Source organism: Neoarius graeffei, chromosome 4 (genome assembly GCF_027579695.1).
Source record: "Neoarius graeffei isolate fNeoGra1 chromosome 4, fNeoGra1.pri, whole genome shotgun sequence".
NCBI classification, from domain to species: Eukaryota; Metazoa; Chordata; class Actinopteri; order Siluriformes; family Ariidae; genus Neoarius; species Neoarius graeffei.
This window is the reverse complement of record NC_083572.1, coordinates 61,593,013-61,620,913: the sequence shown is the minus strand read 5'-3', so window position 1 is coordinate 61,620,913 and position 27,901 is coordinate 61,593,013. Positions and strand designations below refer to the sequence as shown.

The window sequence follows — 27,901 nt, the reverse complement described above, 5'->3', positions numbered from 1 at the left end:
GCGCGCAGCTCCATTTAACCGGCGAACAGCGCGAGCGCCACAGATTTGCTTCATCGCTGATAAGCGCTCGCGCTCAAGGATACAGAGAAGAAAAAGAAGAAGAAGAAGAAGCGGAAGCAGAAGCAGAAGAAACCTGAACAGGATAAATCAGAAAAAATACTTCTTCTCACAAACATTAACTACTCTGGGATTCCAGCACGTACAGGAAATTGCCTCGAGGTATTCTGGCTCTGGTCAGGTCTTTGAATTCATAAGTAGTGAAAAATAGCAGCCTGAACATTTTATTTTAGTTTCTTTTACTAAAAACAACAACAATACCTGAGGACCAACGAGTTGAAGTCTTGCCTGAGCAAGTTTTGACACGCCACAATGGACCGGGAAAAGGTAAGGCTAGAAATGTGATGCTAACACAACAGATAATGGAGTTTATATTGCCTGGTGATTATTCAGTCTTTACTTTGGGAGTTGGTTTCAGGAAAAGTTAAAGAAAACATATATTACACATGAAATATAGTAGTTAAAAGGTTTTCGAGTCAAAACTTTGACACAGGCTGAAGGTGACCTAAGCTAAGCGGCTAGCATAACTCTTACTAGCATTTTCAGTGACGTGTATTCGTGATGCAAGTCTGATATACGGATATCTATTGTTAAAACATTAATAACCATGTAGTACGTGCATAATAGGAAGTCGTCTGATGAATTGGCTCTGAGTCCATCCAGAACCACACACACACACACACACGCATTAGTATTAAAGCATAACCTGGTAAGGCGTGTTGCTATGGCAACGCATGGTGTAGTTGTGTAGGATGGAGGTGTGTGTGCTTCAGCACGTACTCACGTCTGATCCTCTATTCATCAGACCCCCATTCACTCGTGCGATTGGTCCAACAGGCAGTGACGTCACACACCTAACATCTGGATGCTGGTTTTAATATTAAAAGCTGCTGAAATGATCGCTGCTGTAATTTATCCCTGAGGGATTACTACCCTCAGCATGGTGTCCTGATACACTACCGTTCAAAAGTTTGGGGTCACCCAGACAATTTTGTGTTTTTTCCATGAAAAGTCACACTTTTCTTTCCCACCATAAGTTGTAAAATGAATAGAAAATATAGTCGAGACATTTTTCTGGCCATTTTGAGCATTTAATCGACCCCACAAATGTGATGCTCCAGAAACTCAATCTGCTCAAAGGAAGGTCAGTTTTATAGCTTCTCTAAAGAGCTCAACTGTTTTCAGCTGTGCTAACATGATTGTACAAGGGTTTTCTAATCATCCATTAGCCTTCTGAGGCAATGAGCAAACACATTGTACCATTAGAACACTGGAGTGAGAGTTGCTGGAAATGGGCCTCTATACACCTATGGAGATATTGCACCAAAAACCAGCTAGAATAGTCATTTACCACATTAGCAATGTATAGAGTGGATTTCTGATTAGTTTAAAGTGATCTTCATTGCAAAGAACAGTGCTTTTCTTTCAAAAATAAGGACATTTCAAAGTGACCCCAAACTTTTGAACGGTAGTGTATATCAGGCCATTACAGAATCACATTTCAGATCCAGCTCTTTAAGTGTCAGTTTGATTTCTATGAGAACCAAAGATAAACTACCATCATCCAGGAATTAACGAATCGGTCTGAAGAGTCTCTTGGAGTTTGTCATGTGTGCTTTGTAAAAGAAACAGCTTCATCGTGCTGTTGTAAGAGTGTTATAAGTTTGTGTTTATTTCTTCAGCTCAGCCAACCTTTTGTATTTCAAAGAATGAGAAAGTTGATTACCATGAACTGAGAAACTCGTACGTGACCTAGTAAGCAGATGGTTCACTGTAGCGCTCTTCACACAATGAGGTGAGCCACATGTTAACCAGACAGGCCCTTGCTAACTTCCTTCCTGGTAATCTGGTGGACTGAAAACCGTAGTATTTTGTTTTAATACTGCTCAGTATGTTTTCCGAAGAAACGCTCTTGGGAAATTAAAATTAAAAATGTATTTCAAGCCACGTTATGGATACTTAGTTGAGGACGTTTTAACAACGAGGATATCCTTTCTTTCAGTTCTAGTTTCAGATATGTTTAATATAGGTTTTGTCATGGGGTTTGTTTGTGGACGTGCTGAGAAATGGCTGGGGTCTCCTCAGGGAGAATATAAATCCAGCTGTCCGGTTCAGAAAGGAGAATACATCTCATCCACAGAGCGAGGGTCACGGAGCCGCTGTTTTCTCAGAAGTGTTTGGCTGAGAGTTATTTTTCCACACATGAGTCTAAAATATCCTACATTTGTATGTGTACTAGTAAGATCCTTGTTCTTGGGGTTTTCATATTGAATTGTGCTCTGATCCCACATCAGAGCATGTGAAGAGCTCATGTGAGGAAGGGGGAAGAGGCTTTTTGTGTGGGGAGACTCTGTACCGGACTCACTTCACAATTCCTCATTGTTTTAACTAATGACGTTACACAATATTACATGAATTTACATGAGTCATTGTTGATTGTAGAGAATTGTGCCATATTTCGTGCGGCAACACTTGCTGTTTCTCTCTCTGTCTACTTGCTGAACCTAAATCTCTTTATGAATCGACACAGAGCTTGGACAGCTATGTGTCATTGCTTGTTTTAAAGTTCTTAATCTTCATTACAAGTATTTCACCAGAGTGCAGATGTGGAACCTTTGTATTGTTGCAAAATCATGTGATTGTGACATGTGCTCTTTGACTGCTAAAAGAAAAGCTGAATTAACTACCCAAAAAGCCCACGACCCTGACAGATAAGCTGTATAGATAAAGGTCGGATGGATGGAACTACCCAAAAGAGTCATTTCCGATTTCAAGGTGTTGTCATGTGTTATGTAATTTCACAAGAGGGTGTCATTACTTATGTAATTTCTTCAAACTGTAGCTCAGCTGCATTCCATTTCACATCATTCATACGACTCGGATATACTTTTCACATGAAGCCTAATGAATATTAATAATTATTCTATCCACATTCACTGGATGTGAGCCATCACGCGCTCTGATTGGCTACTCTACTACTAGGCTATCAGCTCATATACCATGAGTAGAGGAAAACAAAATGACGGAGTGTGTTGCTCAACCAACCGAGGATGAAATAAAAACTGCTCAAAAACGAAACCCCAAAAAAAGCACCAAAATATGGAATAAAAGTATTTGATGGTAAGAACGCATCTTTAAAAAAAAAAAATTTCAAGAATTATTATTATTATCACATTTTTCACAAATTGCTCCTGTCATTTTGCCATTACATTCTAAGCGGAAATGATTTTGTCAAACATTTTGTGTAAAGTTTTTATCGAATTTGCAAAAAAAAAAAAACAGTAAAAATGCTCCGTTTCTCAAAATCCAGTGAGTGTGGACAGAGTAAAAGACTTATTCCAGTCAATCTCGTCGTACATGGCTTATAGCCAACTCGGTGCTACACGCCTCGTCGGCTATCAGCTCATGTACGACTCGGATTTCGTGGAATAACTGCTAAAGATAGTAGGATTAAAATAAAGTGGCATGTTTGTATCGTCGAGCTATGTTTGTATTGTCATCTTATCAAAGACGAGGTCTGTTTCAGGGCTGCCGTAGGATAGAAAATGACGACACAGGACAATATATTTTGGATAAAAGTGTTAAGTTATCCAATACGCTCATAGTCTTTTTCACTCGACAGTTACCAGAGCTGATCATTTAAAAGGTTCCTTACTAGCACTGGAACTGCGTTTGGTAGAAAATGGATGCCAGGTTTTTCCTGTGATGGGAGGGAGGTGAAGTCAAAGATGGCGAACGTACCGACTGAGGTGTCACTGTGACACGGAGCCAGAGAGTAAGAAAAGAGCGAACATGATACTCAGCACGAGGCCAGTGCAGCCATCAGCGTGACTCACACAGCAGTGCCACCAGGATGGGGTCTTCTTTCTGCTCATTCTGCTTTTTGGACTGGATGTTCTTTATTTATTTATTTATTTATTTATTTATAGCGCTTGAATTATGACCCAAACAGTCATGTTGTTTGAGGTCATTGCCTAGTGATAATAATAAGTCATTATTTATATTTAAGAATCTACATTTTAGTTTTATCCTTCAGCTCGATTAGTGTCACAGATTGCAGCTCGAGGCTGACAGTGTGAATGACGCAATCGCACACTTTCGGAGGCGCTTTGCATTAAGTTACGCCTCGACTGAGCTATATTTAGAGCCGAGTGCTCTTTTTTCTGAGCACATTCACGTCGCACAGTCAGCTAGTAAAACTGTTTATGTTTGATATTTTTATAGTGAGTACATCATTATTATGTGTTTAATAACACATACAGACACCGTGATCAGTACATTTAGATATAATTATATGCCCGACTGTAAAGGCAGGGCTTACTGGTTATACACGGCTGTATTCCTTTAGCGTATCTTTCAGGAAACCTTTTGACTTCCTACCCATCTTTTAAATAATCATTTGACATTCTTTCGTCATGAATCTTTATTACATCCTGTCTGCGAGCTAGTGTCGAGACTTCTCGGCTGCCTGTGTCACATGACACGGTGTAAATAAAGTAAAAACAGAGCAAAGGTGCAGTAGGAAATTCAGGCACTCTCGTTACAATGCAAGCGATGTTGACTCACCGATGATCACGGCCTTTTAAACCTGAAGACCTTTATTGCTGCTGTTACAGGGCGTTTGACGCGCTACATCAGTGTGTTATAAGGAAAGAAAGCTGGAGTGCTCAAGTGGCGGCTAGTTATCAGGATAGAAAGCTTGAGTGTGTGAGCACACACACACGTGTGTCAGTCTTATTACAAAGCTAAAACTACTTGTTCAGAGAAGGCTGTCAAAGCAAGCATGAAGACAAAATGGCACGGCATCACTCTGACTCAGCCGAAACACACAAAGGTGATGAACGGATTTGCATGCTGGTTTTATTTTACTGCCTCGAGCCTGTCGAGTAGAATCAGCCATATTGGGTCTTCCATCCTCAACGAAGCTCTTTCAGAGCAGAAGAACGCGAATACCGTTCACGTTATTTGTGGAGTATTCCTCATATGTATCGCCCCTAAGCGACATACTTGTCACAAGCCAGCCTTGTTGCTGCTGGAGCGCTCTTATCACACTGATAATTATAGCAGAAAAAACATGAGCTTCCTAGTAAGTTGTAGTTCAGTGTAAACAGTCCATTCTAATTCACGAGAAATCATCAGCTGATGGGTGTGAGCGTTTTCAGGAGCCTCGCTGCACCAGGAAGTATCGAGAATGAGGAACAATCCGTCCATAGTCTGATTTAACACTGGGTGTTCTTCGATTTGCACCAATAATTGGATCATTTGGTTTTGCCTGTTATCAGATTATTCATCTGGGCGTAGAAACAATGTACCACGGTTCTTGATTATCAGGGTTTAACAAATCTGACAAAAATGCCTGGATTTTAAGCTGATCATCGGGTTACTCATTGCATGTATACTATACTTTTTAGTTTCCAGAGCATAACTCAAAAACTATTAGGATTTTTTTTTTTTTTGCACAAAACCTCAGTTATGCTAAGTGACTAGAGGAGTTGTGCCTTTGGGCATTTTGGGATTTCTGTGATTTAAATTTTTATGCCTCCGCCACCGTAAGGTGCAGGAGGCATTATGTTTTCGGGTTGTCCGTGCATGCATGCGTGCGTCTGTCCCAAAACCTTGTGAACGCGATATCTCAAAGGCTAATGAAAGGAATTTCACCAAACTTTCACCATTTGTGCGCTTTGGGACAAGCATGAACTGATTAGATTTTGAGATCAAAAGGTCTAAGGTCAAGGTCACTGTGAGGTCAAATGTCTGTCCGGAAACCTTGTGAACACAATATCTCCAAGGCTGATACAAGTAATTTCACCAGGTCAAGATTACTGTGAGGTCAAATGTCCATCCCCAAATCACAACTTAATAAGGCGTGTGGTCTACCGGGCGGAGGCATCCCCATCGCCGCCGTTGGCGTCGAGTTCTATCTAGTTTTCCATATTTCCATGGCAACCAATTCAACTTAGGAAAATTTGGAGTGGGGAGGGGATACGTCATTTCCTGATGACGCTTGCTTGTTTTTTTTTCTACAAGTGTACATGTGAGGAATCTTGGAAAGGAAAAAAAAATCCTTGGCTTTTCGGTGAAAACAGGCAGTGTGAAGCAGCAAAGCATTCTGCACAATATAAATGAATTTAAAAAGTGCTCAACAAGAAGGCTTATTTTCTATCTGGTCAAAAATGTGACCAGCACGAGCAGTGATCATGTGTAGCCAGTGCGTTATGTTGGATAGACATTTATTTCATTGACTGTTTACATGCACATCCAAATCGAGCTGCTGTTGGTAATCAAGCTGAAGGTCCCAGCAGGGTGCCAGAGAAATCCAATCGTACATGCACACAATGAAATCGAGCTATTGTGTGAGGTGCATTGTGCACCCGAGACACAGGTGGCGCTACACGCCCCATCGTGTTGATACACTTCCGGTTGTCGTCATGAAGAAGAGCTATTCAAGAGTATAAACAAAGTTATCAGCAGTGTTGCCAGATACTGCTGACGTTTTCCAGCCCAAAACATGTTCAAATCCGCCAAAATGCACTTAAAACCACCCAATCTGGCAACACTGGCAGTTCCGTGTTCACACGTTCCGTGCTGAAGCTGTTAGGCTTGCTCTAACAGGCTGTATGGCTACAAACTGTCCTGCGCAGACCACTGTTTTGTAAGACAACTTATTTTGCACAATTGTAAATTTTTCTAAAGTCCATTTTTTGCTTACAAAAAATATTTTTCTAAAGTCCATTTTTTGCTTACAATTTAACTTATGTCTTAATAAACACACAAAAAGTTCTTCAGATGTTGGACATCTATAATATACACACGCGCACACACACAAATACAGTGACTTGTTTATGTACACAATTCACAGCTATGCAACAGCTGTACAGATGTATTTGGTGATACAGTAAGTGAGCTAAATTTTAACAGTGCAAACAATGCCACAAAAAGAAAAGATTCATGCCGTTGTCATGCCGACCGAGGCTGTTGTGTTTCCCGCTTGTGGTCTCGTCACTCGTCACTTCCGGAAGGGGCAGTGCTGAAGTAAGTAGCTCGAATACGTAGCTCGATAGGGTTTACATGCACTAAGTAGCTCGGCAGAAATCGCATAATCTAGGTCGTGTAGCTCGATTCCGAGAAATCAAGTTCGGTTCAATTTCAGCCGAATTAAGGTGTATACATGGCATTTAGAACTTCGATTTCAGTCGAGCAACGGCAGAAATTCGATTTTCTCTATGTGCATGTAAACGCACTGAGTGAGGAGCGCCACAGTTCGCCATTTACTTCCCTTGTTTGCTTTTCTGTGCTCTCAATTTGCACCCGCTATTGACAGGGCCTATTCAAGACTGAGACGATGCACACGCTAGCAGATTATATCCAGAGATTATATCAAGAGAAAGGAAATTAGATTCCTTTCTCACCCACTACTTGATTTTATTTGCCAGCTGTTGCCCACATAGTTGCAGTGGCTTGTTGGACAACTGAATGGAATTAATTGAAAAAGGAACTAAGGCAAAATGATTAGAGGTAAATGGAAAGACATATATGAACCTTCAGAATCAAGGATGTATTAAATGAACTCACTACTAAGCCCTTATGCGTACATGCGTGTTTGTGTATGCGTGTGCCTGTATTGTTGGGTTTTTTTCTTCGTGAAGTGCCTCCTCTAGTAATGTCGGATTAAGATGACAATGTGACAGTGAAGTATTCCGTGTGTATACATGTGAATTATGCAGCGCCTTACGCAAAGCAAGCACTGAACTCCATATTTAGAATTCTCCAAAGCCGACTCTCTCTTAAAGCGACACACCCAGTGAAATGTCTTCTGCATGCAGCATTGTTAGGAGAACAGGAAGGATATAGTTACTGTTTGAAAGTTGGCCCTGCGACCATTTGTTTAGGAGTTCATGCCTGAAAACCACACGGTACATTCAGCCTTTGGTTCTGAACATTGTTTGGTGTTGTAGTGTATGAAGTTTGAAATGGTAACGCTTTTATTAGAATGACTCGATGATCATTGACTACTAGATTCTAAAAAAAAAAATCCTCGATGAAAATTTCACGGAATCAAATATTCAGCAGTCGACGCTCCAGACGGTGGTGATCACGCACAGCAAAGTTTGAATGTAACACACTGCTCTGTGATAACGCTACACGCTATAGGCATGTCACAGCAAGCAGGATATAAATAAATCGGTACATAAAATAATCGATAATGACAGCTCTAATTTGAATGACATTTTTGCTGTCAGGATTAAAAGAAACAAGGTTCCTTTAAGACTTCATCCACAGAGCTAACTTTTCTGGGGTGTGTCTGTGTGTGCAAAATAACATCCTGTACTTGAGATGGTTAAACAGCGTCATCATGGACTCCTTGACCTCCAGCAGCTTTTCAGACATGCAGTGTTATTGGAGGAAAGCCAGCATCAGCGTGTTCCTGCGTCATTTTCTCAGCCACTCAAGCCAACTTGTGTGTTCTGAAGTTTGTCTGGGCGGGTGGGTGCCTTGTCTAAAGTGAGACGTGTGACCACTTCAAACCCGTGCTTACTTTTTCCAAAACGTAAATGGTGAGGAATATGTCGTGCTCGGCGGTGTGCTTACAGTCTCCCTGATAACGCCCATAACACACATCAGCGACACTCTTGAAGGCAAATACCTTTTAAATCACTGCCTCAAAACTTTTCCCTCCTTACTAATCTTTTTTTTTTTCATCAAATGTAGGTGAAGGTGCTACTTAAAGGCAGAACAGTGATGTCAGTAAACTATGTACCCTTGAAGGTTTAACAGCCTATTTGTTTCATAGAACTTTTTTTCTTTTTTAATTAGGTTTAGTTTATGTACTGTCAGTCTGTAATACTCGTAGTCCTTAGTGAAATACGGATGAGTGGATATGAGGTAAGAACTTATGAAAGTGGAATGAAGGTTAATGGCTGGCGTGGATGTATTGCAACATGACTGAAAGCTCAGGCGGTATGCAAATAATGGAAGGTAGGAATAATGATACCATTTATACGCATGTCACAGTGGAGTACAGTGACCTAAAGTAGACTTAAAGTGCATATCACGGGTAAATTCAGGAGCAAGATCAATGTAATTCTCCTATTTTATATTAAACTTTGGTCAAATATCTGTCACATATTGCATTTTGTGCAATTTTTTTTACTTGCGCAATATCAGAAAAATTCAGTTGAAATCAAGCCATTTGAGGTGAATTGGTCCGCCTCTGAAAAAACTTGGCATTTGGATTTCCCGGCAAACATTGATTTTCGTGACGTCACGTGCGGGACGCCTCCCTCTGAATCCTACGCCAGCGCTGGTTTGTTTATGAGAAAACGACCTGGTGGTTTTCTGCAAATTTCTTCAACGTTATTGCATAATTATTAAAATGGTTAACAGATGTATTGTAGGAGGGTGTAGCAACACCAATCTTGATGGGATTAGTACTCATCGTTTCCCAAAAGACCGGACAATGAGAGAGAAATGGGAGCGCTTGGTCTACACAGGCTGTGCACTGAAACCGTGCAAAGCTCTCACAGCCTGCTGGCGCTTCCGCAGGTAACGTCACGAATCTGGCTCCAGACTCCCTTGGGATTTTTCCAGACGTGTTTTGTTATTTTATTTTTTTCTGCTGTAGACAGATGGCCTTGTGCAAAATTACCCTTCTGGATGAGTGTGTAAAGGGATGTGGAACTGACGGTTTAACGCTGTTAGATTACTTAAGACTGTACGGTTTGGATTTTATTGATTCCGATTTTGCTTATCAATTTCAGTTCTTGCTTCAGTTTAAAACGGTTAGAAAAAAAGGTCAAACGTTTAGGTGACAGATTATTACATTACAGGCGTTTAGCAGACACTCTTATCCAGAGTGACATACAATATACCCAGAGCAGCATGGGAGCTAGATGCCATGCTCAAAGGCACTTCAGCTATTCCTGCTGTTTCAGGGAATTGAACTGATGTCCTAAAGGGACATACTTTCATATAAAAAAAACGAAATTGGTCCAGAATATGCACCTTAAAGCTATTAGCAGATTTCAGGAGTTCCAGCAAAGACTCAGTAATTTGGACAATTTTAACTCGGTGAAATTTGGGTAAAAGATGATTTCTACAGTGTCCAGGTCGAGTTCTAAAAAAGGCTTGTCTTGCTGTTTGGATTAAAACAGAGACCGTTTAGTGAAGGACAGTGTTGTGTTCATGGCTATTTGCCACCCATGTCCTGTCCTTTTTCGGCTGTGTTTACAAAGAAATCAGATTCTTCACTGAGCCATGTGGAACTGACGGTTTAACGCTGTTAGATTACTTAAGACTGTACGGTTTGGATTTTATTGATTCCGATTTTGCTTATCAATTTCAGTTCTTGCTTCAGTTTAAAACGGTTAGAAAAAAAGGTCAAACGTTTAGGTGACAGATTATTACATTACAGGCGTTTAGCAGACACTCTTATCCAGAGTGACATACAATATACCCAGAGCAGCATGGGAGCTAGATGCCATGCTCAAAGGCACTTCAGCTATTCCTGCTGTTTCAGGGAATTGAACTGATGTCCTTTTGGTCCCAGAGCTGTATCTCTAACCATTAGGCCATGGCATCCACAGCGTAACTTTTGATTGTTTACTGCAGTCCATCTTTCACACCGTTGAGACATTAGCCATGCGTGCTAGCTCGTACCGAAACAAATGGACACGTTGATGTGTGACGTAATGACATAGAGAGGTCCTGGCAGATAGTTATGTACGTCCTTGCAGATATGTAGCATTATTTACAATAATAAACTGTTATCGCAGAACCGAATTTAAATTTATTTTTGGGTACCTGGTACCTGGCATTTTGGATTCGATTCTGACTTGAAACCGAGTTTCAGTTCCCAGGCCTACTGAAGCATTGCTTTTTAAATATTGCCGGAAATCCAATTTTAATTCCAGATTATTTTGTTCATGTAAATTTGTATGTCTGATAACTTTAGATTGAGTTTTTGAAACTTATGTTTAGTGTTTGAAAATCTTCCAGCTGACCTGAATTGCTGTGATTATTACTTTAAATTTCTTTTAAAACAACGGTCAAGCCGTCGTATTGAACGAATTACTAGCCTAGTAAACTAGACCCAACTGCCTAGCGGCCAAAAATATTTTTGCCTAGCGAATGGGTCTAGCCTCGCACCATATAAACAGAACACCCCAGGCATCAAATCGTGCCCGCCAATCACAACGCAAGGTTTTTGTTTGGATTCTTTGGGCGGGCTTTTGCAGGAGTGACGACAAGGCTGCGCGACGCTGGAGAAAGCGCAACAGGAAAGATGGCTACAGCTAGAGAACAGCGCGCGTTTGACTCCGCTTTGGAATCAGTTTTAGAAGAATTAGACTTGGAGTTTTCGTTGAAACATGAGCAGGAAGAGGCTCTCCGCTCATTCCTTTTCAAGAAGGACGTTTTCGCTGTTTTGCCGACCGGCTATGGCAAAAGTCTGATCTACCAGCTGGCTCCGCTCGTAGCCAAAAGGATGGGGCTAGTTTGTGCAGTACGAAGAATTAATAAACAGCTTTGAAACATTACTTTTTGATTGTTTCTTATTTTCCCGTTATTTTAAATTTAAGGGAAATTATTTCACCAAACACCACTAAATAAAAACTCTCAAACACAGTTTAAGCAAACCCTTGAAAAACACTTGAAAAAAATGTGTATGTGGTACAGACTCCAAACTTGTGGTCATTATCTCCAAACTTCTTAATATCTAGAACCTGTTTATTAATTAATAATTTATTTCAAGGCCTCCCCCACTGCTTTCTGTCGCTCTGACTACGTCACAGTCACTGTTGCGCTGATTGGTCAGAGCGTTGGCCTATACGCACAGAGACAGTTTGAAAGACAGCGGGTTGTTCCTCCTACCCGCTTCGGAAATGTCTACGGATTGAGGCCAGACTAAATATTCACATTTAGTCTGGCTTGCCAGGCTAATGAATTACAGTATTTTCTGGAAAACTGCCTTGTTCTTGTCTAACGTTGAAACGCGTACGGTCTGTGTCCGAAATCGCTCACTCGTAGAGGGAATTGCTACATAGAGGACTATATAGTGAGCTCATTGGTAAAATGAAGAAACACTTTCGGACACTAGTCCGTCGCACTGGTATTTACGTCATTACTGTCACACAATTAAAACGTGCCAGATCAGTTGGCTGGTAGGTTTTCAAAATAATAAATACATGCATGTATTTTTGTGATAAATCCATATTATACTGAGCGCATTTTCCTCATTAATCAATACAAAGTACCTGCATCTTTCAGTTTTTTTAAATCAAGGCTGAATACTTTCTTCTTTGCCGCTGCCTTTTATCAAATTTCAGATTTTTAATTTGATTCGTTTCAGTGCAACCGCAATGCATGATGGGATATATTGCTTTGGTTAGTCACCATTGTTGTACACTACTTTTCGTGATGCACTGTGGGATACTTTGAGTGCACTATATAGGGTGTAATAATCCTCACTAAGGTTTCGGACAGCACTACAAAATGGCGTCCTCACTATATAGTGAGTAGGGAGTGATTTCAGACACAGGGACGGACTTCAGTTTTTAGAGAGCATTCTTGTGAATTCTGTGACTCATTTGTTCTGGTTAGTTAATGACGCTTCATGATGTGGGAGTAAGGCTACGTTTACATTACGTCGAATCAGCGGATCATCAGATTAACGTTCTTAAAACGATTCGCGTTTACACTAAAACCGTTAGCCGTGCACACAGCAACGCCAATACGCGGATACGCTCGGCTCCGCAGGCATCCTGCGCTCCAAATCACTCCGCCCTGAACAGCGAGTGCCCTCTGGAGGGTGCGCACTCCGGCCCTGCGCAGCTCACACAGCGCGCGAGTGAAGTGAACAAGCCACGATTCGGGACTGAGCCGCTGTGTGTGAGATCCCAGCGCATATCACTTACTACTTGCAAGTGGAAGGATGGCAAGCCTAAAGACAATCATAACTACACAATGGGCAGTATTTGCATCAGTATTTGCAGTATTTTCATACTTTTATACTCTTTAATGAAAGGTGATACAAGGCGGAAGTCCGTGCCGTTTTTCAGCAGTCGCGTCACATGACCAACGCCAGCGAATCAGGAAGGTGGATGTCACAGTGACGTTGTCCAATGAGACGCCAGCTAGAGCTCAGCACAGCGTATCCGCGTATTTTGAATGTTTACACAGCACCGGAGCTGACACGACCTGGATTGAATACGTGGACGCTGGCGGATTCCTGTTTCCAGGCGTTTCCAGGTGGTTTAATGTAAACGGACAGTGCATCCGCAAAGAAAATGAGACAGATACGGTCTAGTGTAAACGTAGCCTAAATGTCTCAACCCCTTTACAGGATTGCAGTGCAATATTATTCATGGAGACCATAAACAGAGCACCAATCAGGACACGGAGCCCTACATTCGTTCAGTCAGTCAAAGAAAGACTTCAAATCAGCAGCAGTTAATTAATGACGACACAACAAGTGCCTACAATGATTGTAATACATACAGTATTCAGAAATGATTTCAAGACTCTTGTATGTAAAAATATATGTTTAAAAAAGGATGATATTGTGCTACAAAATGTACAACAAATCAATTAAATAGTAACTATTGACCCAGAGAGAAAAAGTCCTCTTTATTTTCTTGAAAAATACAGAAGTATGACTTAAAGTTGTCCTCGTTATGCAGTTGTAGGTTCAGAAGAACTCGAGGCCCTTTTGTAAGAGAGAGGTAAAGAGGGATAAGAAATTATACATGTCAGCTTCCAGGCATCCCATTGCTTTCCCCTGAAAGGCTACTTATAAAGGGCTGACGTTCCTCTCCAGCGTACGATTTAAATTGTTTTCTGTGTGTAAGCTGTGATACTTTGTGTTTGCCAGTGATTCATCGATTTCTTTTTAATTTCCTCCTGCAGAAAGTGACCTTCCAGCTGTTGCTGGCTGTGGGAACAGCTGTGATCGGCTCTCTTCAGTTTGGTTACAACACAGGTGTCATCAACGCACCTCAGAAGGTGAGCTTCGCACACACGCACGCACAGAGTCACAATTTACACAAAACACCCTGGACCGCCATATTTATGCCTCTAACACAGGGGTCCACATTTATAGGAAAAAAAAAACCACCCCAACCTTTTTGACTCCCATAAGCGATGCAGCCCCGTGACAAAGGTCGCTAATTTTAGCATTTCCATTTAGCACTCTGTAAGACGTCCAGCTTTTTCATAGCCGTGTCTCAGAGCTGACGCGAGTGTTTTCTCCAGGCTATCAGGACCGTATGCTTCAGATGTCACCGAAAATTTATTATGCGCTCATCTACCTTCTGTAAAAACCCGACAGAGTTTTATTGATTTTACAAATCAGCATTACTTCAGACACTAGGGTGTGTCTTTTGCCTGACATGGTTCAGTAAGAAAATCCTAACCTCTGATCCTAAGAGAATCCTCCTGTCCTCCTAGACGACTTCCACTAGTGTTTACCTGCACTGTTGTGTAATTGCGGGGTGTTTTTATTTCATTTTTTCCCTCAAAATGTCTCCTCATTTTTTTTTCCATGGCCTATGAAACGAAAACGTGTTGTATTTTGTCACTGTGTCCTGTTAAATTCAGCTTTTTGCTTTGCTCGCCTATTCATAATGCGAACCAAGTTGTTGTTGTTTTTTCCTGAACTGAGGGAGCATGTGAAATGAAGGACATGATTAATGTCCACCACAGCCAATAACGTTTTGTGATATGAAACATCTCATCTCATCTCATTATCTGTAGCCGCTTTATCCTGTTCTACAGGGTCGCAGGCAAGCTGGAGCCTATCCCAGCTGACTACGGGCGAAAGGCGGGGTACACCCTCGACAAGTCGCCAGGTCATCACAGGGCTGACACATAGACACAGACAACCATTCACACTCACATTCACACCTACGCTCAATTTAGAGCCACCAGTTAACCTAACCTGCATGTCTTTGGACTGTGGGGGAAACCGGAGCACCCGGAGGAAACCCACGCAGACACGGGGAGAACATGCAAACTCCACACAGAAAGGCCCTCGCCGGCCACGGGGCTCGAACCCGGGCCTTCTTGCTGTGAGGCGACAGCGCTAACCACCCGATATGAAACATGTCTGCGAATATAATGACACTAAGCAGTCGAAACCAACGAAATGTTTAGTTGAGAGTTTGAAGAGAGGATTGTAGTATTTCTAACTGCTTTATTTCCTCCTTTATTTTTTTTAGTTTTTACTTCGGGCTTATGTTAATCTGATAACTGAAGCACAATGGAGAGAACAGTCAGCTTAAAAGATGGAGCAAAGCGGTGTTCACAGTACTGCTAGGGGCCCAGAGTAGGTCCTTAGAACAGAATAGGACAGTGGGGTTTTTTTTTTGTTTGTTTTTTTGTTTTTCCTCCCTGGAGAATGAATGATGAGTTCCAGATGTTGGGGAGCAAACCTTTAATTTACCGCAAACAAAAACAATTAGGCAAAAGTCTGTTAACTCTGTTTATGTAGAAAGAGATTGCATTAGACTGTTACTCATTTTGAGAAACAGGATTAATATCTGCAAATCCAGCCACTAACTCTCGTATTAGAGTGCAGGAGCGAGGCAGGGAGAGGTGCGGTCTAACCAAGGACACAAAAACTCGTTGATGTGTGTATGAGGCCATGTTGGCAATAATATATACTTGGGGGGGCGCCGTGGCTCGGGTGGATGGGGCGCCGTGGCGTGGGTCCGGGGAGCCGGGTTTGGTTCCGACCCGGGGTCGTTTCCCGATCTCTCCCGCTCATTTCCTGTCTTTACACTGTCCTATCCAATAAAAGTGAAAAAAGCCCAAAAATATCTTTAAAAAAAAATAATATATACTTCAACTAGTGTAAAGTACCTCATACATGCACACTTGGTTACCTGGCCTGAAACATCTAAAAGGAAGCAACGATTCATGTAAGATAATATAGATGAAGCAAACAGAGATATAACCCTCAGTAACATCGTCTCTTACCAAATGGGATGGCGATAAAATCAAATTCCCATGAACACACAGGGGAAATGAGAATTGGTGCCAGACCAAGTTCTCTTTTCTAAAACCATACTCACAATGCAGTCAGTCAGGTTTGCTCGTGGCTTCTCCTTCTCCAGAGGTGAGAACAGTAAAGCGTAAGCGAGTCATAAGGAGCGATAAGGCCAAGCCTGTGCTGCACCTCTGCTGTGTACACAGGGTTTCTGATAAGATTGATACATTTTTAGTGGTACTTTGTCTAAAAAGCTCCACAGACACACATGCAATAAGGCAAACGTACATTTACAGTTGCGCAAACACTAATCATAAACACTCTCAGCTGCTCGAATGAGTCCATGTCATATTCAGTATTCAGTTTTTGAAAGATTCTTTAAACAAATCTAATTGTACTTCGGTTCTTTCAAGTATTATTTATGGCCCTTTTCCACTACCCTTTTTCAGCTCACTTCAGCTCGCTTCAGCTTACTTCAGCCCAACACGGCTCGTGTTTCGACTACCTTAGAGCAGCACGACTCAGCTCGCTTCAGCCCTGCTTAGCACCCAAAACTCGCACGGTTTTGGAGTAGGGCTGAAGCGAGCCAAACCGAGCCGAGTGGGGCTAGGGGCGTGAGCAGACACTCCCCTGTGCACTGATTGGTGAGGAGGAGTGTCCTCACACGCCCCGCGAGCATGCTGGGATCTGTAAACCCGGAAGAAGGAGAATTACGAGAATTATGAAGCCTTATGCGCCTCGCCTCATCTATACGCTTTTGCCAGTATCTGTTGGCGTTGTCGGTGACAACAAGCCACAGCACCAAGACCAGCAACACTAACGATTCCATGTCCTCCATGTTTATTGTTTACTCTCCGGGTTGTGAGACTACCGCTTAAAAGGTCACTGATGTCACTGTTTGCGCCGCCTAACGACATCACCTGACGTCCACCCACTTTCGCTAACTCCACCCAATGTGTCCACCCACTTCCAGCCAGCACGGTTCAGCGCGGTTGTAGTCGAAATGCAACTTCAATAGCCCCACTCAGCTCGACTCAGCACGGCACGGCTCAGACCGACTCAGCCGCGTTGGTAGTGGAAAAGCGGCATTAGTAGTAATCACAAGCATTTCAGGGAAAAACACACCATTATGAGGGACTGGGTAAATAATTCAGTGCTGTGACGTGAAAAAGAATTATTCCTCCATACCTGTACTTTCTCTCTCTCTATTACCCCTTTTCTACCAAATCAGTTCCAGGGCTGGTTCGGGGCCAGTGCTGGTTCACAACTCGTTCAACTTGTGAGCCAGCTGAGAACCAGTTTGCTTTTCCATAGCTCACGGTGCTAAGGGGAGCCACGTCATTCCATCACTGTATACGTCAGTTACGTCGCTGCGTTTGCATAAACCTTGGCGCGAACATCGAAGCAACAACAACACGGAGAAGAAGAAGCAGCAACAACAGTAATAATAATGGATGACTGCTGCTTTACTGCATCCATGATATCTCGTTGCTTATTTAAAAATGGCGACCTTTCACGGTCTTGCTATTGTTGTTGGTCTTAACAACTCCGCCCCCCCGCTGACGTAAGCGGTTCTTTCCTCTGGCCCAGCAAAAAGCTGGTGCTACCCTAGAACCGGTTTTTCTGGCCCCAGAGCCAGTTCTTTGTCAGTGGAAACAGAAAACCCGGTTCCAAACTAAACACTGGCCCTGAACCAGCCCTGGAACTGCTTTGGTGGAAAAGGGGTGTATGTGAATGCTGATTAAATGTTCCATGAGGTAACACACCACCTCGTAAATATGTCATGACCGAAATATTGGGAACTTCAAATATGGACTCGGCTGTAGCAGGGTTTATAGCACCACACTGCACATCCAAACACTGCACTCGGTAAAGGCCTAGTGTTCTGTGAGCCTTTAAAAAAAAAAAAAAGTTGAATTTTTTGTTTGTTTGTTTTTTTTTAAATGTCGCTCTGTATTAATTACAAACAACGTGGTATGGTTTATAGTATGCCATACTGTATTACCATGCTGTAATATGTCTCAGCGTTTACAGGGGAGAGATTCATAACCGAAGCACACGATGCTAAATATACAGTACATTTTATTGAGGACATAGATAGGTTCGTCTTATGCTCGGAGTCGAGAGCGAGCACTTGAACCAAACTGCAGAAACCCGATCTCCTTAAATAATTGCCCTGCCAAGCTTCTCGACAGTGCAACATAAAACAATTCCCCTAACACCTCCTTTCACCTTCCTATTCGGGATATGCATTGCTTTTAGGACATTCTTTACCCTCGCAAAGACGGCGAAAACTAGGTGAGAGAAGAAAAGTGCGAATAAGAGTGTATTTTTCAAAGCAAAGCTTCTCATCCTCTGTCACGGCCTTTGTGCCTGTCAGAACAAGTGTTCCATTGAAAAGTCAGAAACGTAACCCGAGTTCTCGTCTGACATTTTCCTCATCCAGTCCCACGGCAACAGATGGAAACAAACACCTCCTGCACCAAAAGAGTAAACATGTTTCTTAACGCCATCTACAGGACAAAGATTGCATTAAATCCAGCATACTGGTTTGAACATAAAACTATCCACAGAAGAAGGATTGTTTTACTTTTTTTTTTTTTTTTGTCTTGATAAATCAGAGATGTTTCTTGAGGTTTATGTGAATGTTTTGCCCTTGTGTTGTAGATCATCGAGCGCTTCTACAATGAGACGTGGTTTGACCGATATAATGAGCCCATACCTGAAACATCCCTCACGTCACTGTGGTCTTTCTCAGTGGCCATCTTCTCTGTGGGTGGAATCTTTGGCTCCTTCTCCGTGGGTCTCTTTGTCAATCGCTTTGGAAGGTAAATCCAACAAGCACTTCTTTTAGCATTATATATTGTATTGCGCTAAGACTATATATATTTGGTATAGAAGTCTCATCTCATCTCTCATTACCTGTAGCCGCTTTATCCTGTTCTACAGGGTCGCAGGCAAGCTGGAGCCTATCCCAGCTGACTACGGGTGAAAGGCGGGGTACACCCTGGACAAGTCGCCAGGTCATCACAGGGCTGACACATAGACACAGACAACCATTCACACTCACATTCACACCTACGCTCAATTTAGAGTCACCAGTTAACCTAACCTGCATGTCTTTGGACTGTGGGGGAAACCGGAGCACCCGGAGGAAACCCACGCGGACACGGGGAGAACATGCAAACTCCACACAGAAAGGCCCTCGCCAGCCACGGGGCTCGAACCCGGACCTTCTTGCTGTGAGGCGACAGCGCTAACCACTACACCACCGTGCCGCCCGGTATAGAAGTCGGTAACAGAATTTTCATTTCCATTTGATCATTCTTTCCTTCTATATTCTGCATTTCTACAGGAAGAACTCGATGCTCATGGTGAATGTGCTAGCCTTCATCTCAGCAGCACTGATGGGCTTCTCGAAAATGGCAGCCTCATGGGAGATGTTGATCATTGGCCGTTTCGTGGTGGGGCTTTACTCTGGTCTTTCCACCGGGTTTGTACCCATGTACGTGGGTGAAGTGGCACCCACTGCCCTCCGAGGAGCCTTGGGAACTCTGCATCAACTTGGCGTTGTTGTAGGCATCCTTATAGCGCAGGTACAGATTGGCCACACCTGACCCACATAGTAACAGAGTCCAAAAGTTTAAATGCACTCTCTTTTATATCATAACCATGTTATCAGTCCGGATCTGCCAGTAAATCATGTTAGATTTATTTGCATTCACAGTATGCAGAAATACAAAAATGTATGACTTAGGTCATTTAAACTGATGACACAAAAAGAGGATCTAAGCATATGACGGAACAGGAACTGTACTGTGTTTGGTGTGTGGTGGTGCAGGTGTTTGGTCTGGACGTGATCATGGGCACCGCGGCCCTGTGGCCCTTACTGTTAGGCTTTACCTTCGTCCCAGCACTGCTGCAGTGTTTCCTGTTACCCCTCTGCCCCGAGAGTCCTCGCTATCTTCTCATCAACTGCAATGAAGAGAACAAAGCCAGATCAGGTGAGCACACACACCGTACTCATATTTAAACTAAAGGTAAGACTTCTACTCCAAAACACTGAGATTACATCTGAATACTAGAAGAATTTGAACAATGTAAGATGTTATGATTTGATACTCCTGTCATCATTAGCAGTCCTAACATTTAAAAAGTATTTTTGAACATGTGTTGAATGAAAAGCCATTTTTAGCAATCAGACCAAGTTTTGTCCTTATGGGGCGTCGTGGCTCAGGTGGATAAGGTACCATACCATAAATCTGGGGACCTGGGTTCGATTCCGACCCGAGGTCATTTCCTGATCCCTCTCCTGTCTCTACAATGTCCTATCCAATAAAGGTGGAAAAAGCCCCCCAAAAAAATCTTTAAAAAAAAAAATTTTGTCCTTATTATTGACAAACTGGGGGTGGCACGGTGGTGTAGTGGTTAGCACTGTCACCTCACAGCAAGAAGGTCCGGGTTCGAGCCCTGTGGCCGACGAGGGCCTTTCTGTGTGGAGTTTGCATGTTCTCCCCATGTCCGCGTGGGTTTCCTCCGGGTGCTCCGGTTTCCCCCACAGTCCAAAGACATGCAGGTTAGGTTAACTGGTGACTCTAAATTGAGCGTAGGTGTGAATGTGAGTGTGAATGGTTGTCTGTGTCTATGTGTCAGCCCTGTGATGACCTGGCGACTTGTCCAGGGTGTACCCCGCCTTTCGCCCGTAGTCAGCTGGGATAGGCTCCAGCTTGCCTGCGACCCTGTAGAACAGGATGAGCGGCTACAGATGATGGATGGATGGATGGATTGACAAACTGTCAATCATTTTGATGGTAAAAAAGAAACCTGAATAATAAATTCATGTAGTTAGTATTCATATATGCACAGCTATTAGACATATTTATGTATAATTACACACACCTTAAAACGTTAAAAGCCGAATTTGATCCTTTAAATGGTGATTACTCATTCAAGAGCAGAAAACAAAAACGGCAAGGGCATGTAGATGCCTTTACAGGAGTAGATTGTCAATACGAGTTTGTAACGCCTGCAGTAAATCTTCCACTCAGTTTTAGTTTTCAAAGGTTCTGACGCAAAAATAATTTCCATATTATTTTGTAATGTATCAGTGATTACATAATGGTTTTTGTTTGTTTGTGCACATAGTATTGAAAAAGCTGCGTGGGACGACAGATGTGAGTTCAGACATGCAGGAGATGAAGGAGGAGAGCAGGCAAATGATGAGGGAGAAGAAAGTGACCATCCTAGAGCTGTTCCGCTCCCCAATCTACCGGCAGCCTTTAATCGTCGCCATCGTACTGCAGCTGTCACAGCAACTGTCTGGCATCAACGCTGTAAGTGCGCACACACACACACGTACACAAGGGCACACATACACAACCATGTTTCAGACTGTGTGTGAAATATGGCCCATATAAAGTCTCACAGGGTCAAATAAATCAAGGTTCATCCATTAATTCATTCATCTTTATTAACTGCTTTATCCTGGGCATGGTTGCCGTGGATACAGAGCTTATCCCAGGAGCACTGGTCACAATACACCCTGGATGGGACATCAGTAGACAAACAATACAGTCTTACTTCTTTTGTAGACTTTTTTTAATTTGCATTTTTGACACTAGTGTTAAATCTGAGCTCGTGAATTGGTTTAATGTTACTCAATAACCCTACGTATACGTTATTAGCTTATAAACACTGCTTGGCAGATCTACAGCCTACCAAAGCCAGAAAGATTGGCACCAAAGAGATGATGAAAACTGATATGTATACAAAGCAATAGCGTGATTAATGCACTAGAGTCAACATGATGTCTCTGATTGCACCAGAAAACACGCTACACTTGTCTCATGCAAATAATTCGAACAGCAGTAAATGCTGAATTTCGTCGCACTGGGGTTTCTACATGCTGCAGATGATGTTTGTATGTGTTGGCTAACGATAGTGTTTATTTGCGCAGGTCTTCTACTTTTCCACGAGCATCTTTGAGACAGCTGGTGTGGCACAGCCTGTGTATGCCACCATCGGAGCTGGAGTTGTTAACACAGCGTTCACTGTGGTGTCGGTGAGTCATGTGTGAACACATCTCACGATGTCCATGACGCTATCATTTTAATAACGACGAATGTAAAGTCTTCAGTGTAATGCGAAGTATCAGAAGTGAACGTTGTCTTGATCTTGTCATTTCTCCCCTGTAGCTGTTTTTAGTGGAGAGAGCTGGCCGCAGGTCACTGCACCTAACAGGACTGATGGGTATGGCGGTGTCTGCAGTCCTGATGACGATTGCCCAAGCAGTGCAGGTATGATAATGTGCACACACATTTTAAAAATCTGAGTTACCCCTAAAAGTGAAAAAATAGAAAACTGGGTTTCACCTCTTGGCTGCCACCCATAATTAATTGTAATGTGCCGGGGATGTAGGTCAAAATTGGGATATTTTGATAATCTTTCTCTAACTTGTTCAGAACTTTATATTTTTATGCCCCCGCCACCGTAAGGTGCAGGAGGCATTATGTTTTCGGGTTGTCCGTGCGTCCGTCCGTCTGTGCGTGCATGCGTGCGTCCGTCCCGAAACCTTGTGAACGCGGTATCTCAAAGGCTAATGAAAGGAATTTCACCAAACTTTCACCATTTGTGCGCTTTGGGACAAGCATGAACTGATTAGATTTTGAGATCAAAAAGTCTAAGGCAGACCTGGGCATTTCCCGGCCCGCGGCCCGCATCCGGCCCTTTGGTTCATTCTGACCGGCCCGCGTAAGGTTAATTAGAAATTACAAAATAAATGTATTTTCTGTATTTTCTAATTTTACCTCATGCATGGACTGAATGTGCATTGCTTTTATTTTGAAGTTGTGTTCAACAAAAACGCAACGCACGCGACATGAAAATGACATGAAATCCCACGAAACCTAATCCCGCGATAACTACTTCCGTAATTTGTCCAGACCAACCACAAACTTTTACGTCATCCTTCAAACGGTCCAGCCAATCACGTAGTGTGACGTCACCAGCAGGCGCCGGAGCCCGAGCCAATCTGTAGATCTGATACCTACACCGAATGGACTGATGATCATCTGTCAGCTGTGCTTCGCATCTCCACCTCAGACATTCAACCTGACTTTGATGCACTCGTTAAAGACCAACAGAGACTAGATTTCTCTCACTGAACAAATAAAAAACACCAAATGAGGTGATTAGACTACAAATGTGGGCATCATTATTATAATATGATGTATCTTGCTTGATATTTGGAGTAGAAAGACAATATTGTGATGTCTTTATTGTGTTTTGGGGTGAATGTGACTGAAAAAAAATTGGTACAAACGTTCACATTTTGTTAACCATTGTTTTGGGAAATTTGATTGAATAAATGACATTTTTTGTAAGGCAACCTCGTTTTTTCCAGACTCTTACCCGTCTTAGCAGCTTGTAAAAACAATGATATTTACTGCTTTATATAAAGAAATACAATTAATATCATGCAGAATTTAGTTCAGCCTTTTGGTCCGGCCCTCCACAAAATTTTCTGTTTCTCATGTGGCCCCATGGAAAAAATAATTGCCCACCCCTGCTCTAAGGTCAAGGTCACTGTGAGGTCAAATGTCTGTCCGAAAACCTTGTGAACACAATATCTCCAAGGCTGATACAAGTAATTTCACCAGGTCAAGATTACTGTGAGGTCAAATGTCCATCCCCAAATCACAACTTAATAAGGCGTGTAGTCTACCGGGCGGAGGCATCCCCATCGCCGCCGTTGGCGTCGAGTTCTATCTGGTTAATATTTGTATAGAAAAATCACAAAAAACACTGTTGTAGAGTAAAAATAACTTGAGTAATCAAAAACAACTTCAAAAACATCCAAAAAAAACCAAGACAACGGGTCTTGTCAATGAGAACCTGTGTACACCAAGGGTCCATGTATTCCAACTAACTGGGTACCATTTGGTCTTTGGTATGACCCGACCGTGAATAGAACTCGCGATCAAGAGGCAGACATGCTAACCACTAGGCCAACTCGCGGTAATGTGCCACTGTGAAGTAAAAGTAATGCGCCATGTAAGGTACATAAAAGGAGGTGTTTATGACGAGTAGCGTACGTCATAAGGCACAGCGGTAAAAGATTTCATGCCGTACGTGACTCGTCCAAGGGCATTGAAAGGGTTAAAAACTCCAATCTGTCTGAGCGTCACGGACGTTTTGAGAACCGGTATCTAACTACAAACTGAACTGATTAGGCTTATATACACTCACCATCCACGTTAATAGAAACACCTCTACACCTGCACATTTATGCAGTTATGTGATCAGCCGATGATGTGGCAGCAGCACAGTGCATAAACTCGTACAGATACAGGTCACGTGCTTTAGTTAATGTTCACATCAAACATCAGAATGGGAAAAATGTGATCTCTATGACTTTAACCATGGCATGATTGTTCGTACTAGAAGGGCTGGTGTGAGTATTTCATAAACTGCGGATATCCTGGGATTTGTACACACACACAATCTAGAGTTTATACAGAACGGCGCAAAAAACAAAAAAAGCACTGAGTGAGCTACAGGCCTGTGGGCGGAAATGTTTTGTTGATAGAGAAGTCAGAGGAAAATGGCCAGGCCTGAGTTTCCCAAAAGCATCGCCGCACAAAGATCATTGTTAAATGGTCGCGCGAGCAGCACAATGAGCACTCTCTCTCTCCTAGTTAAGCTGCTCTTAGCGTTAAGAGGCTTTTGAGAAACCCACCACAGATTGGTTCGAGCTGCCAGGAGGGAAACAGTAACTCAGTATGGCATGTAGCTATCCAAGGACTTGATCAAACTGTTACATTTACTCCGATATCTGATGTTTCTGTGACATCTGATAGGTTTTCTCATGCCCCTTTTCCATCAAAGCAGTTCCAGGGCTGGTTCGGGGCCAGTGCTTAGTTTGGAACCGGGTTTTCTGTTTCCACTGACAAAGAACTGACTCTGGGGCCAGAAAAACCGGTTCCAGGCTAGCACCAACTCTCTGCTGGGCCAGAGGAAAGAACCGCTTACGTCAGCGGGGGGGCGGAGTTGTTAAGACAGACAACAATAGTAAGACCGTGAAAGATCGCCATTTTTAAGCAACGAGAAGCAGCAGCTGTACAAACACCAAGTCATCCATTATTATTATTGTTGTTGCTGCTGCTGCTTCTCCGTGTTGTTGTTACTTCGATGTTCGCGCCAAGGTTTATGCAAACGCAGCGACGTAACTGATGTATACAGTGATGTAATGACGTGGCTCCCCTTAGCACCGTGAACTATGGAAAAGCAAGCTGGTTCTCAGCTGGCTCGCAAGTTGAACGAGTTGTGAACCAGCACCAGCACTGGCCCCGAACCAGCCCTGGAACTGATTTGGTGGAAAAGGGGTATCAGACTGCTACACGCACGTGCTCTTGGATGTCTTTTTCTCTTTATATTGATTGTTAATACTGAACAGGCAGCCAGCGGTTACAGGCAGTTCTATGTTTATGCTGTTCTCATGTCTATGTCATGTGTCGACCTTACAGGTTCAAGTCCCATGGATGTCGTACATGAGCATCGTTGCTATTTTTGCCTTTGTGGCATTCTTTGAAATTGGACCAGGCCCCATCCCTTGGTTCATTGTAGCTGAGCTGTTCAGTCAAGGCCCTCGGCCTTCTGCCATCGCCGTGGCTGGTTTCTGCAACTGGACGGCCAACTTCATAGTGGGAATGTGCTTTCAGTATGTGGCGGTAAGACATCAGCATTTTGATTATTATATGATTCTTTATTTGAGCATCTCCACGATTTCACAATTTGTGGTTCATGGTTAACGTTATCATCTCTCTCTCTCTCTCTCTCTCTCTCTCACAGAGCCTCTGTGGTGCATACGTCTTTATCATCTTTACCGTCCTCTTACTGGTTTTCTTCATATTCACGTACTTCAAAGTTCCGGAGACAAGAGGCCGGACATTTGAGGAGATTTCTGCCGGTTTCTCCCAGCGACCTGCAACACGAGAAATAGAGAAGGCATCACCTGAAGAGCTGAACAGCCTGGGGGCAGACTCTGAGCTCTGAACCCTACCTCCTTCATTCCCCTAACGCTCCTTAACACAACTACTGAGAGAGGAACTGGCTGGAAAACCTTTCTCTCTCTGCTGAAACCCAGACTGTTCCATGCCTCTGTTCTAACTTTTCCATGCGTGTGTACATAGGTGACGCGAGGCGGGAATGCTGTATTTAGAGATTTCCAGCATTGTTTTATATGTACATGAGAAAATATTTTACGTTTTTAACATTTGTATCTGTTACCTTATCTGTATTTCAGACAGATTTATTTTTATAACGATCATTCCTGTTGTCCACCAGCATACTTTTATCAAGACCGAAAAACGTGGCCTTAATCGCTTCTAGTTGGCGTACTGAATTCCCAAACAAAAACCCAAAGCAGTATGAATGATGAACGGATGTCGAATCAGCTAATGAGAGGATAGAATAGGGAAAAGCTTTCAAGTGTTGTGTTCTGTGGTCCTTATGGAATCTCCTTTTCCAGACTTCATCCCTTCCTGTCATTTCTGGAATATCAAATAGAGATTATATTTATTTTACAGACGATTTTATAAAATGGTTCAGGGTGTGATCCTGAGCTCCGTTGAGTGTGTAGGTTCTCCAGTTTCCTTCCACCTCTTAAACACTTGGCGTGTGTGTGTGTGTGTGTGTGTTATGGGGTTTTCAGGATAAGCTCCGGATCCACCACACCCCTCAACTGTATAAGCAGTTATGGACAATAAAAGTTTAGTCCTATGTATTTTATAATTACGAATGTATTTACGTTTTTAAAGGAGCTTTGAATTACAATCTTCTGAAACAAATCTGAGTTGCACTGCTCCTTATCATGTATGAAAATGTGACTATGCCATTACTGTACAGCACATATACTGTACACATCGATTCATCACCATAAAGATATTCTAAAAGAAACCAGCATGTCGACAGCTTTATAATTACTGTTTTATGGTTTAAAATGTTTTTAAAAGATAGACTTTTAGTCTTGATTTAGATGGGAGTCTGAGACCTTCCTGAAGCTCTCTTGATCACTCACGTCTCGTCTGATCTTAACCACAGCTAACACAGTGTGGTTCGTTAATGTGAGTTTGTTATAAACTCACACTAACGCTCTTCTGGATAAGAGCATGTGCTAAATGTCTGTGATGTAAGAAAGTAAGACGCATTCTGATGAAGAAAGACTGAAATATTCATGTTTTGCACACTTACCAATTCTTGTAAACTATTTTTCATGCGTATGAGTTTAGGCATGAAAAATCAGACTCTTGCGTTCTTCAAGTCAGAGCTTGTATGGCCAGTTTGAACAGCACATAGCATGTGTGTCAGAGTGTTGAGGGCTTTCAGGCTAATTGGCAAAAGCATTCCAGAAATTGTGTGTGTGTGTGTCTTGTTGCATATGTAAAGCACTGTATCACAGCAGAATATCAGGGGTTGGCTCAGAGGATGTACTTAGTCTATAACAATGTTTTATGACCTCTTTGTACCTAAAGAACTGTGTGCGTAATGAACACGGTGAACTGATCATATCATAAGAGTGAGCTTATCATTGCCTTAACACAGTAAGTGGCCATGACAATATGTATAAAGAAAAACTGCTTTGTTGTTTCCCAAGCCTTATATGTTTTGTTTTTGTTGGAAGATTTTTTTTCCCAAATAATACTGAAACTGAATTTTTGACTAGACTGTAATGCTGTAATACTGTAAAGATAGTCTGAAGTGTTAACTTGTATAGTTTCACTGGTAAATACTGTATTTATTAGTTTCCTAATTTATTTAGTTTTTAGTGTCTTATAGTATCAATAAAATGTTTAAAAAAACTTC

General features: G+C 42.4%; 1 protein-coding gene across 1 annotated transcript; it reads left to right on the top strand.

Moving 5' to 3' along the window:
• slc2a1b (solute carrier family 2 member 1b) lies at nt 1–27,901 on the top strand. The gene is made up of 10 exons (XM_060919447.1): nt 1–384; nt 13,960–14,055; nt 18,707–18,867; nt 19,395–19,635; nt 19,881–20,043; nt 21,185–21,372; nt 21,996–22,100; nt 22,234–22,335; nt 25,564–25,767; nt 25,889–27,901. Exons 1-10 carry the CDS (start codon nt 370–372, stop codon nt 26,090–26,092), a joined length of 1,479 nt encoding a protein of 492 aa, XP_060775430.1. The 5' UTR covers nt 1–369; the 3' UTR covers nt 26,093–27,901.

Excerpts from the sequence above, each read along its gene's own strand:
- slc2a1b (XM_060919447.1), top strand. Across the intron at positions 14,056-18,706 it reads TCATCAACGCACCTCAGAAG|ATCATCGAGCGCTTCTACAA; the intron begins GTGAGCTTCGCA and ends CTTGTGTTGTAG. Across the intron at positions 18,868-19,394 it reads TTTGTCAATCGCTTTGGAAG|GAAGAACTCGATGCTCATGG; the intron begins GTAAATCCAACA and ends GCATTTCTACAG.